Raw genomic sequence first — 11,166 nt, forward strand, 5'->3', positions numbered from 1 at the left:
GCCTGAATAAAGGTGGATGGGGGTTTCTCCAAAGCCAGAGCTGCTCAGCAGGCTGTGTGAGCTGAAGCTCAGACAGAGAGCTCCCAAGAGTGTTCCCCAAGGGGCTCAGGAGTGTTCTGGTGTCCAGCTCCATGAGGAAGCTCCATGATCCTGATCTGTGATGTTTGCAATCATTTCCACCTCCCCATCTTTAATGTGGTTATAGATTCTTCATGTAGAAATGTATAAATCAAATTTTGATTCTTTCTGCCCCTGTTCCCAGGATGATTCCTGGAGAATTCCATGGGTGAGTTGTGTGCTGTCCACCAGCAGGTATTTTTCAGATTTCAGCTTGCCTTTTTATGAATCTTCCAGGTTTCATTTTGCCTTCTCATTTTAAGTCAGTTTTTACACTGAAAGCTGTCCCCTCTACCAGCCTCCCTTCCACAGCAAATCCACCCTGTGGTTGGTGAAACTCTTGAACCACGAGCTGAGCTCCACAGATTTTCTTGGAGAGATCGAACCTTTCATTAAAAAATGACCTAAGCCATGCACCACATGCCTTAATTGCTGCCCTGCTTCTCATGGGTTTTCGTTTCAGGATGGGATTTTTTACAGTCTTTTAAATAAAGAATCAGGGTGGAGTGATGCTCTAAAATTCTAACAGACTCACATGCTCTCTGTCACTTAAAAACTTAAAAACTAGACCTGGGGGGAACCTGTCTCACTGCTTTTATCTGAACTGAGCCACCTGAATCTTCTTTTCCAATACCAAGACTTCCTTGAAACACCCACGGAAATATAATTTCTTTATTAAGAAAAATAAATAATGCTACACATGGATGCATTTTATTCTTTAACACTGTTTTGCTCGGATCTAGGATTATAATTTACAGAATTCTCTGAGGTCTGGTTGAGCTTTACAGGACTGAAATAGTGGCCAGGTGGCGCAGACTTCTCAAAGCGTGTGTGGGGTCATCTGTGGTGTTTTGGAAAGAGTTCACATACACATTGCAAACCTTCTCTGGGGCTGTGTGCTCAGGAAACTTGTACTGAATCCTAAAGCTCCTTTCCAGCTTTTTCCTTTTGTGCTTGAATTCCAAGATGGTTTTTGTATATTTGTTAATGGTGGTGACAGCTGCAGCCATGCAGCAAGCGAAGGAGGTCCATGCAAGGCTGTGAACAAAAATGCAAAAATTATCAGAAATTTGCAGGGAATTTTCGTATTCAAGTCCTTCAATTTTATTTTTGAAAACACTGTTTAGGTGTGATTGTGTTGGTGTGCATTGGGGAAAGATGGGTGAGGAAGAAATACTCCTGGTCAAAGACCACTTACAGACCTCTACATATTTATTGCAATATCTGCATTTAACATACCTGTTTTATGATGAAACCTTACCTTCAATTTCTCTATTTTAGCTCTATTTAAGCTTTACTTCTCTATGAAGCTTAGAGCTTAATATCAGAAAGGAGTTTTATAAAAAAAAAAAAAGGAATGCATAAAAAGTTACAAGGTACAGTTATTAAGAGTATAAATCTCACAGGGGTGCATTGAGAAAAACATGAGTTACCAAAAATTGTTAAAAAGAACTTTAAAATATCTGGGTCAAGCAGGTTCAGAGCATTGAAATGCATTCCTGAGAAAATGCATGGCACAGTAAACAGAGGAAAAAGGACATCAACTCTGAAATGTTAAAAGTAAACCCCTAAGGAGACAGAACTCAAAATTAAATTGAAATACAGTTTGATAAAAATGCATGAAATTAAAAGCAGCATGTAAAAATATGGCCAGATGAGCATGAATGGGAGGGAGCAGCCAGGTGGGGTCAGGCTCTGCCCCCAGGGGACAGGGAGGACACAGGAGGACACAGCCACAAGGTGCACCTGGGGAAGTTTAGAGATATTAGAAAATAAATTGTTCACAAAAAGAGTGGTTGGGCATTGGAATGGGCTGCCCAGGGAGCTGGTGAGGCCACCATCTCTGGAGGTGTTTAAGGAAAACCTGGAGGTGGCACTCAGTGCCATGGCTTAGCTGACAAGGTCATGTTAGGGCACAGCTTGGATTTGATGATCTCAAAGGTCTTTTCCAACCTGGTTAATTCTGTGAAATATTCCAGATCCAACAATCTGAAACATGCATGTGATAGGAGAATGTCAGTCTGGATGACTGAGGCTGGAGGAGTTTTAAATAACTTAGGCAAGAAAGTTGTCCTAGGAGGTGAGAATGCTAAACCTGGGTTTGGTGTGTCTGGAGAACCTGTGCTTCATCAAACCTGGGTTTGGTGTGTCTGAGAAGAACCTGAGATTCATCAAAGCTGGGTTTGGTGTGTCTGGAGAACCTGTGCTTCATCAAACCTGGGTTTGGTGTGTCTGAGAAGAACCTGAGATTCACCAAAGCTGGGTTTGGTGTGTCTGGAGAAGAAACTTTGCTTCATCAAACCTGGGTTTGGTGTGTCTGGAGAACCTGTGCATCATCAAAGCTGGGTTTGGTGTGTCTGGAGAACCTGTGCTTCATCAAAGCTGGGTTTGGTGTGTCTGAAGAACCTGTGCTTCATCAAACCTGGGTTTGGTGTGTCTGGAGAACCTGTGCTTCATCAAACCTGGGGGGTTTGAGGACCTGTGATCATGGAGAGGAACCTGTGCATCATCAAACCTGGGTTTGGTGTGTCTGGAGAACCTGAGATACATCAAAGCTGGGTTTGGTGTGTCTGAGAGGAACCTGAGTTTCATCAAACCTGGGTTTGAGAGGAACCTGTGCTTCATCAAACCTGGGTTTGGTGTGTCTGGAGAAGAACCTCAGCTTCATCAAACCTGGGTTTGGTGTGTTTGAGAGGAACCTGTGCTTCATCAAACCTGGGTTTGGTGTGTTTGAGAGGAACCTGTGCTTCATCAAACCTGGGTTTGAGAGGAACCTGTGCTTCATCAAACCTGGGTTTGAGAGGACCTGTGCTTCATCAAACCTGGGTTTGGTGTGTTTGAGAGGAACCTGTGCTTCATCAAACCTGGGTTTGAGAGGAACCTGTGCTTCATCAAACCTGGGTTTGAGAGGAACCTGTGCTTCATCAAACCTGGGTTTGGTGTGTCTGGAGAACCTGTGCATCATCAAACCTGGGTTTGGTGTGTCTGAGAAGAACCTCAGCTTCATCAAACCTGGGTTTGCTGTGTTTGAGAGGAACCTGTGGTTCATGCAGAGCACCTGGACCTCTCTGTACTCTCTGAGGGATGGCAAATACAAACCTTGCAAACTCACACATTCTGGGCAATATTTTAAGACAACTGATTGACAGGACTGACTCTGATTACTGAACTGCACTCTCAAAAGGGAAATAAGGTAAAGCCATTGCTTGTGAATTAGGTCTAATTCCTGGAGCATAGGGTGAAGTGACCAAAATGTGGTGGAAGAAACAAATAAAAACCAGTTAGTACCCATAGGACCAGCCATAATCCCAAGTGTGAGGTCTCCAGTCTTCAGGACCAAGATTTACAGTCATTTGAAACACAGTTGTGTACATCATGTGAGCAACCATGCCCAGAAGACCTAAAAAAATACAATGTTATGATAACATCACTTATTTGGTCCTTGGCAACCAACCTGACAACTAAATGAAAAATGAGAAGTTAAAGATAGCAAAAGCCACAAATCTAAAATTCAAAATAGACCACATTAAGAAATAATTAATTGAAAATAATATTTTCCCATAAAATTGTGCTTCACTTGGTGAAATGGAGATGCTGCACTGTACCTGCTAGCACGGTGACCACAGCAGAGAAGGCGTTGATCTTCAGCCCATCAATGACAGAGCTGTAGTAGCAGATTTCTACTGACATGAGAATGTTCCCAGTCAGCAGCAAAACCAGGTAGAGAAGCTCTGCTACAATGGACAGCCATAAAACCCCTGCAAAGCAAACAGCACTGATATTAGCAGCAATCCTTTCAGATTTTCACCATTTCCTTCTTCATTTGTATTGGTCATGCAACAGGGGCTGTGAGGGTGCTGTGATGATGAGAACATCTGTGGAGGACTTCAGTGTCACTGCTAAATTGATTATAATTATTGGAACATAATTTTAATATTTTTTAAAATGGATCTTAATAATTTTTAATTTATTATTAATTGAAAATTCAAATTATAAATATTGGAAAAGCAGTTACACCTTCCTGCTAGACACTTAGAGCAAGGTGGGACAGTGTGGTTTTATACTCAGTGGCTACCCTAAAATCACCAGAAACCGAAGTTAATATAAAAATAGCCAAATTTAATATAAAAAGAACCAAAGGCAATATAAAAAGAACTGTTGGTGTCATGGTTCTGAGTGCAGAGAGGAGCAGCAGGCCCAGCCATTAACCTGGAGGCCATGCACACACCTGCACTGCCTGTGGGTCCAGTCAATCTGAAAAATCCTCCCCACAGGCTTAACTTTCAACCCAACAGCATCTTAATTTTTTTTTGGGCAGAGAAAGCCTCCATGAGGCCAGACAGCCTCCAGGTTTCACTGAGATTCATTTCCCTGGTTATCTGCTAATTCCTCCCTTTTTGGAGAGCTGGTAATTACATCTTATGCAAGAAGTTAATCCTCCCATGGGAGTCTCCCCGCCTCTGGCTGACCTTTAGCGTGCTGGTGTCCCAGGGCCAGGAGCAGGAGGCTCCTCCTGTCCAAATCTGCTGTAGCAGGATCTGGAAATCCTGCTGCATTTGGTCTTTCCCAAATGTAAGAGCCTGAATGAGGGATGTGGGACTGCAGGCTGCTCTCCAAAATGCAGTTTATTGTACCCAAGGTGTCACAGCAGCCCAGGGCCGTGGGTGACAGAGCTGTGCCCACAGCTGTCAGCTCCAGCTGCAGGCAGGCCTGGACACCCTGAGTTTAGGGTACAAATGCATTTTATACTTTGCTTTGCTGAGCATCTTCACACAGCAGAACCAATCTATCCCTGAACTGTTACCTATAGCCCACCATAACTCCTGGAATTCCCATATTCATGTTCCCATTCTCCAGTCACTCACAGTCAGGACATTGCAGTTTAACCTAGAAGTTGTTTTTCAGTTTTCTTGCAGTGGGAAATTCTGAGACCTTTTTTCTCCTTGCCACATTTGCTGCCTTGTTTGCCTGTGCTCTCTTCCTGCTTGGTAACAACATCTTCTTGTTTGGGGTGGGTTTGAGCCATACAAACCCTTCTAACTCACCCACCCTTTGCTCCTTGGTTATCCAGCCAGACTGGCTCAGCAATTCTTTTCTTCTCTATCAAAACTTGCTTCCATCTCTATTCCTTCATCAGATTCTACATCCAAAAATCTTTCTGCCAAGCATCCATAGCTGTGAGATTTTCTTGTCAAACTTTCATCCTTCCCAAAATTTTAAAAACCAAATGTGTCCTGAGACACCTGGCTGTAGATTCAAGCAGTGATTTCAGGTGAAGATGTACACAAACAATCACAATTTAAAAACTGAAACACTGCTGAGACTCATCCTGGATTACCAGACACCACCTAGGGCAGGAGACAAAGTTTGTGTGGTGTGTAACTCCAAATGCTGCCTTGGACAATGTCTGTGGGACTTTTGTGATTCAGACATGAAATTCTTGGGCCAGGCTATGTGTGGGTGTTCTTGGACATGGTTTGTTTCTCCAGAAAATCTGTCTCGGTAAAAAACTGTGATTTCCATCAGGAGCTCCAGATGTTGCATTGCCCAACACTCCTGGCTGCTCCAGCTGTGAGAGTTTGCATCATCTTCCCATTTTTGGGCAGTGAGCCCTTGTGAGGAATGCCCTGCACAGAGGTGACCAGCCCTGGGTGTGGGACCCAGGGGAGGCTGAGCCTGCTGCACCCTGAGTTGGATCCCACAGCACCCACGGGCACCTGCAGGGCACAAACCCTCCTGGGCAGGATTTCAGTGCCAGGGGGAGATTCCTGGCTTTTAGGTACCCAGATGCTTCCAGGCTGTCTCCACCAGCCTGCCAGTGCCTGGGACATTTGCTGATGCTGTCCAGAGTCAGTGTCAGCTCTGTGTCCACCAGCAGCTCTCCTTGGCAGGAGCTCTCAAAGCCACCCCTCCCTTCTCTGTGACTACACCCACATCTCATTTATGGTTTATTTCTTGTGCTGCAATATTCTGGGATGCTGTTAGGGCACCATGCTGAGCTGCAGCAGGTAGAAGGAAGGCTGGCCTTCAGAGAATGAGTATTTCTCCTTCTCCAGGGTCTGAATTTGCTTGTCCAGGCAAATACTCCAGGCCCAGAATGCTGGGAAGAACAAGTTTGGGGTTTTTTTCTGGATCAGCCACTTGTAAAGTGATTGGTTCAATCAGATCAGTGATGGAGGGATGTTTTCCTACTGGGGATCAAGAGGGAGGCACAAAGAGCACCTGCAGGAATGTTTTGTGAAAATATTTAAAATATTCTGTATTAAGAACTATAATCCTTGATTAAAAATTAATTATTCTTTATTAGGAATTACTGAATATTCTTTGAAAGGAGAGAAGGGAAATGTGTCCTCACAGCCCTGAGTAAAGCACAGGGAGGGGATTGAGCCTCCACCAAGGCTGGTTTGGGGCACAGCACATCTCCCTCAATCCCCTCAGCACACAAACCTCCTGGCTGGATGTTCACACACTGCCACAGAATTCCTGGCTGCAAACATGGAGCTGTGAGGAGACAGAGGGCAAAAATACACTAATTTTGACTTCCAGTACCCTTATTCCTATTTCCAAAGCCATTCATATCCAAGTGGAGTGTCTTCAGAAAGACATGGATTGATATTGTAAGCCATGTCACCTTCATTTTGAAGTTAGAAAACTAAATAAAGGACAAATAATACTCTTTGGGATTAAAGCAAGCATTTTTGAAATGGATTAATTTAACTTAATGCAGAATACTTATATTGGTAGGTGTGATCAGGAAGGTTTTGACTACAGACCAAAAATAGGCATATCTACCTCGATCAGAAGCTGGAGTCAGGCTGATGAAGCTCCTACATTTCTCCCCTAAAAAGAGAAAATATTAAATCAAATTCAGGATTATTTTGTGCTCTGTAATGATCGAAAGAAATGGTTTGATAGAAAGAGGAAAATGCAAAATCTATCATAGAAGCAGAAAGTGAGATCAGGAGAAGCTGTTTTTAGTGTACACAGAGACCCTGGTACACCAAATTTCCCCTGGGGTGTGACCAGGGAGTCCTCACAGAATATTTCAAGGTAGGACCAGAGCCTGGAAGAGCCAGAGAATGGATTTGTGAATGGATTTGTGAGAGCCAGGAGAGGAAAACTCCTTTGCAGAGGTGGGACCTGTGCTCAGCCCTGGAGTCAGGGCAGAGCTGCTCTCCTCTCAGCAGCAGGGCTGCTGCTCACACAAATTCCCTCTAAGCTCCATTCCAATTTCTTCCTGTAAGCTTTGATTCCCAAACCCACATGAGCCCCTGCCCCCCACACAGATGCTGTGAACAAAGCTCTCGGAATTAATTCTCTGATCTGGACATGCTGGGTGGTTTTTTCCAGCTCCCAACTGCACCAAGGCAGAAAACATCAGCTTCCAAATTTGGGCTCCCAAGCAGATGCTCAAATTACACAGCCCTGGGAGCCACAGCATGGGTAAAAGTGTATTTTGGGCACCTTTTGCTCTGATCTTTGACATTTTCCCCTTAAAACTGCATAACTTACAAAAAGTTCTGGTAGAACTGGACCTTCAGGACAGGTGGCTGTGAAAATATTTGCATTTTATGGCATAGGTGACAGCTGCTTTGATTCCTCTGAAGTTCTGTTCTAGCTGGGCTTGTAAACAGCAATAAAGGGAAAAATTCAATGTTGATCTGGTTTTACAATAAATGCTAGAATTCTTGGGCCAGCAATTCTCTTATACAAAAATACAAAATTTGCTAGAAAGTTTCTGTAATGGCATGCTAATTTTATTCTAATAATATTTACATATGCAGAGTGAGCCCCAATTAAATGCCATCATTTATAACTAGAAAGTCTCCATATCATGTTGTAGCAGGATGAAAATAATCCTTTTCTGCTTTGATTTATGCAAGGTGAGATGATAGTAAGTAGAAATACTTGTGCCCAAGAGGAAATCCAGGAACTAATTTAGATCCCACAGATTTATTAGTGCAAATAATTTTAAAAATAAATTAAACAAAAGAAATCAGTTTGCTTTTTATGTGTTGCCACAGGGGATCAGAGGAGTTATGTAAAGCAAGTATCCATTTTGGAATAAATGGAATAAAACCACTGGAAAATGCAATGTTATGGTGAGTAGAATAAAAACCAAATAATCTTCATCTGCACCACAACCTGCCAGTTAATCCAAACCACAGCCTGTCACCTTCGTGTTCTTGGCAGAATTTATTAGGAAATTTTAGGAATTGACTAGACACTGCCCTCCAAGGCCCCCTTAGCCAGAGAAAAGCAACTTTTTCAGGACACAAACACCCAAAAATCCATAACCAGCAGCGAAGCAGAGAGGACGAGCACGCCGAATAAGCGGGAAAAACCACGCTCACTTCATTAAACAAATCCCCCTCCAGAAGGGTTTGCTCACCTTCCTCATTGATCATTTCCTCACAGGAGTACCAGATGCCAGCATGGAACTTCTTCTCCACGAACTTGTCATCCCCAGTCTCCCAGATGTACTGCACAGCCTGGCTGCCGTTGCCGTCGGCGCTGTTGAAGCGGATGCACAGGTCCCCTTTGCTGTCTCCCTTGCAGAAAGGTTTGGCCACTTTCCTGGTGCCCTCACACCAGTAACTGCTGCTGAAAGCTGTGATGGAGAAGACTAAAGAGAGGAAACTCAGGGAAAATGCTGCCGAGGCTCTGTGCCTCCTGTCTGCCTCTGGGATGGAGGGTGGCATCTTCTAGAGGGGCGCCAGAAATTATTCCTGCAATCCCCTTCTGCTCATTTCTGCACCTGCCTGCCTTCACCGTGCCATTCCTCATCCCTCCCAGAAAACTGTGCTAGCTGAGGAGTTTAAGGCAGAGAGCAGAGATCTGGGCATGACCAGAAATCATGTGGCAGGGGAGATTAAGAGTAAAGGACAGTGTTGCTTGGCAGCAATGTGTTGTGGAAGGAATATTAGGAAGTGTGACAATAAATGTTCATTTGCCCCAGGAATCATTCACAGAACACAGAAGCACTGGGAGCACCCCAGTGTGCAATCACTGAAGTTTTATTTATACAGACAAAGCGTGCCTGTTTACCCTGCTCAGAGTCACACTGATGGAATCTCTGTTTCTGAGCTAAGGAATAAACAAAATCTCACCGCTCCAGATGTGGCACTGAACACTCTGAATTGAATACAGCTGTGACTCTTGCTATAAAAAAACTCATAAGGAGCTAAAACTGGTTGGTCAGCCACAGCATTTCACAGCATGCAGCACTAGAAAGAGGACTGCCTCTGTTCAGAGCTCCACCAGAGACAAATAATTATTTGGATATAATTAAATTACCTGACTTTGCTCCTGATGGTTTCCTGGGCACTGCCCCCATGAACACACAACACAGGTTTTGCCCAAGGGAGGTGAAACATTAGAGAAAATGCTGAATTATCCTTGTTTGATATGAGCATCTTCTCACTCTGTGAAATAGCATTTCTTTTCCCTCCATCTAGAAAACATTTCCCACCTTATGTTATATATTTTCTTTTTTCTGCCTGTTTGGTGATGTAAATTATGCAAAGAACCAGAAGAAGCTGGGGTGTCAGAGTAATTCACTGCTTCATTTTACAACTTTGAAGCCAAAACCTGCACCCTGGGGGAGAATGGTTCCTCAGGACAGACACTGAAGTCACATATGTACCTTCTAATGAAAATAATTTGGATTTCCAAGACAACTCTCTCCCCAAAGATGTCAGAGCTGGAGAAGCAGATGAAACTCAACGACAGCAGGATCAATGCCTGCTGCAGGTTGCCGTGAAAAGCTCAGCTTACAGAGTGCAAGACCAAGCAGGTCTGGTCTGCAAAGGCAGAGCAAATCTCACAACCCAAACCCCAGATGCGTCTCACAACCCAAAATCCAAATCTCAAACCCAAAATCCAGATATCTCACAACCCAAAATCCAAATCTCAAACCCAAAATCCAGATGTGTCTCACAACCCAAAATCCAAATCTCACAACCCAAACCCCAGATGTGTCTCACAACCCAAAATCCAAATCTCACAACCCAAAATCCAGGTGTGGCTCCAGCCAGGAGTTATTTTCCCCAAACCTTTGTCTCCCTGCATTTTCTCAAGGGTGCAGCCCTTGTGAGAGCAGGAGGGGGAGCAAATGTGAGAGCAGGAGGAGAGGGAAATCCTTCCAAGGATGAAACCTGATCTGTGACCAATCTGCACGTGGCTGTAATGAAAAGCATTTTGAGAGCTGTGCTGCCTTCTGGAGGGCCCCTGCAGCCTGGGGTGTTGCACAGAGGCAGTTTTTGCCATGCCCCAGCCATGCTGGTACCACAACTTCCAGATCAATTGTTCATTCAAGAATGGCTCTGTTTAATAGGAGAAATAGGAGAAATTTATTGGTCAGTTCTGTCTAAACTGGGAAGAAAGAAAGAGAAGGACAGAGGAGCAAATAGGTTTGCTGGACCTTCCTTCAAGGTGCAGTGAGTTTTGCTGAATAAATCTGAGAGCTGTGTGAACAGAATGTGTGCAGGTGGCACCAGGACAGCATCCACCATCCACCTCCAGCTGCAGCTTTGGAGAAAACACTGAACATCACAAGAATTGTAGTAAATAATTCACTGCTTGGGAGCATAATTTAATTTTTATTCACATTTAGATTGTTCACTGATCCTGCACTGGCTGTGCACATCTGACAAAACATCATCAAAAAGCATAAAATCAATTTTTGGTGAGCTGTTTTCTGACAGACAAACAGAATCAGCAAGCTTCCTACAGGGTTTTTTCTGTGTTTTAGGGTGTCATTTATTGGTTTCATGAGCTGTGTGTAAATACATATAAGTGTATAAATATATATTTGTGTTTAAATATATATATATATATATATATAAAAATGTGTATAAATATATATATAAATATTACATATGTGTAAACATTTTTGTATAAATATATACGCAAAATGTAGAAATATACGTTTAAATATAAAATAAATGTAGAATATAAATATTAAATTTAAATGTGAATATAAAATAAATATAAATATAAAATAAATAGATATGTGTATATATAGATATGTGTATAAATGTATATAAT

The 11,166-nt window shown here is 43.1% G+C and overlaps 1 protein-coding gene across 1 annotated transcript; it reads right to left on the reverse strand.

Moving 5' to 3' along the window:
• Positions 1–899: 899 nt before the first annotated feature.
• On the reverse strand, positions 900–8,819 carry GSG1L2 (GSG1 like 2). Its single transcript, XM_009094497.1, has 5 exons — positions 8,510–8,819; positions 6,910–6,957; positions 3,723–3,875; positions 3,406–3,517; positions 900–1,155 (listed from the first exon to the last, which is right to left on the reverse strand). The coding sequence occupies exons 1-5, from the start codon at positions 8,817–8,819 to the stop codon at positions 900–902; spliced, it is 879 nt and encodes a 292-aa protein (XP_009092745.1).
• Positions 8,820–11,166: the final 2,347 nt, after the last annotated feature.

Source organism: Serinus canaria, chromosome 18 (genome assembly GCF_022539315.1).
Source record: "Serinus canaria isolate serCan28SL12 chromosome 18, serCan2020, whole genome shotgun sequence".
Classification (NCBI taxonomy): domain Eukaryota; kingdom Metazoa; phylum Chordata; class Aves; order Passeriformes; family Fringillidae; genus Serinus; species Serinus canaria.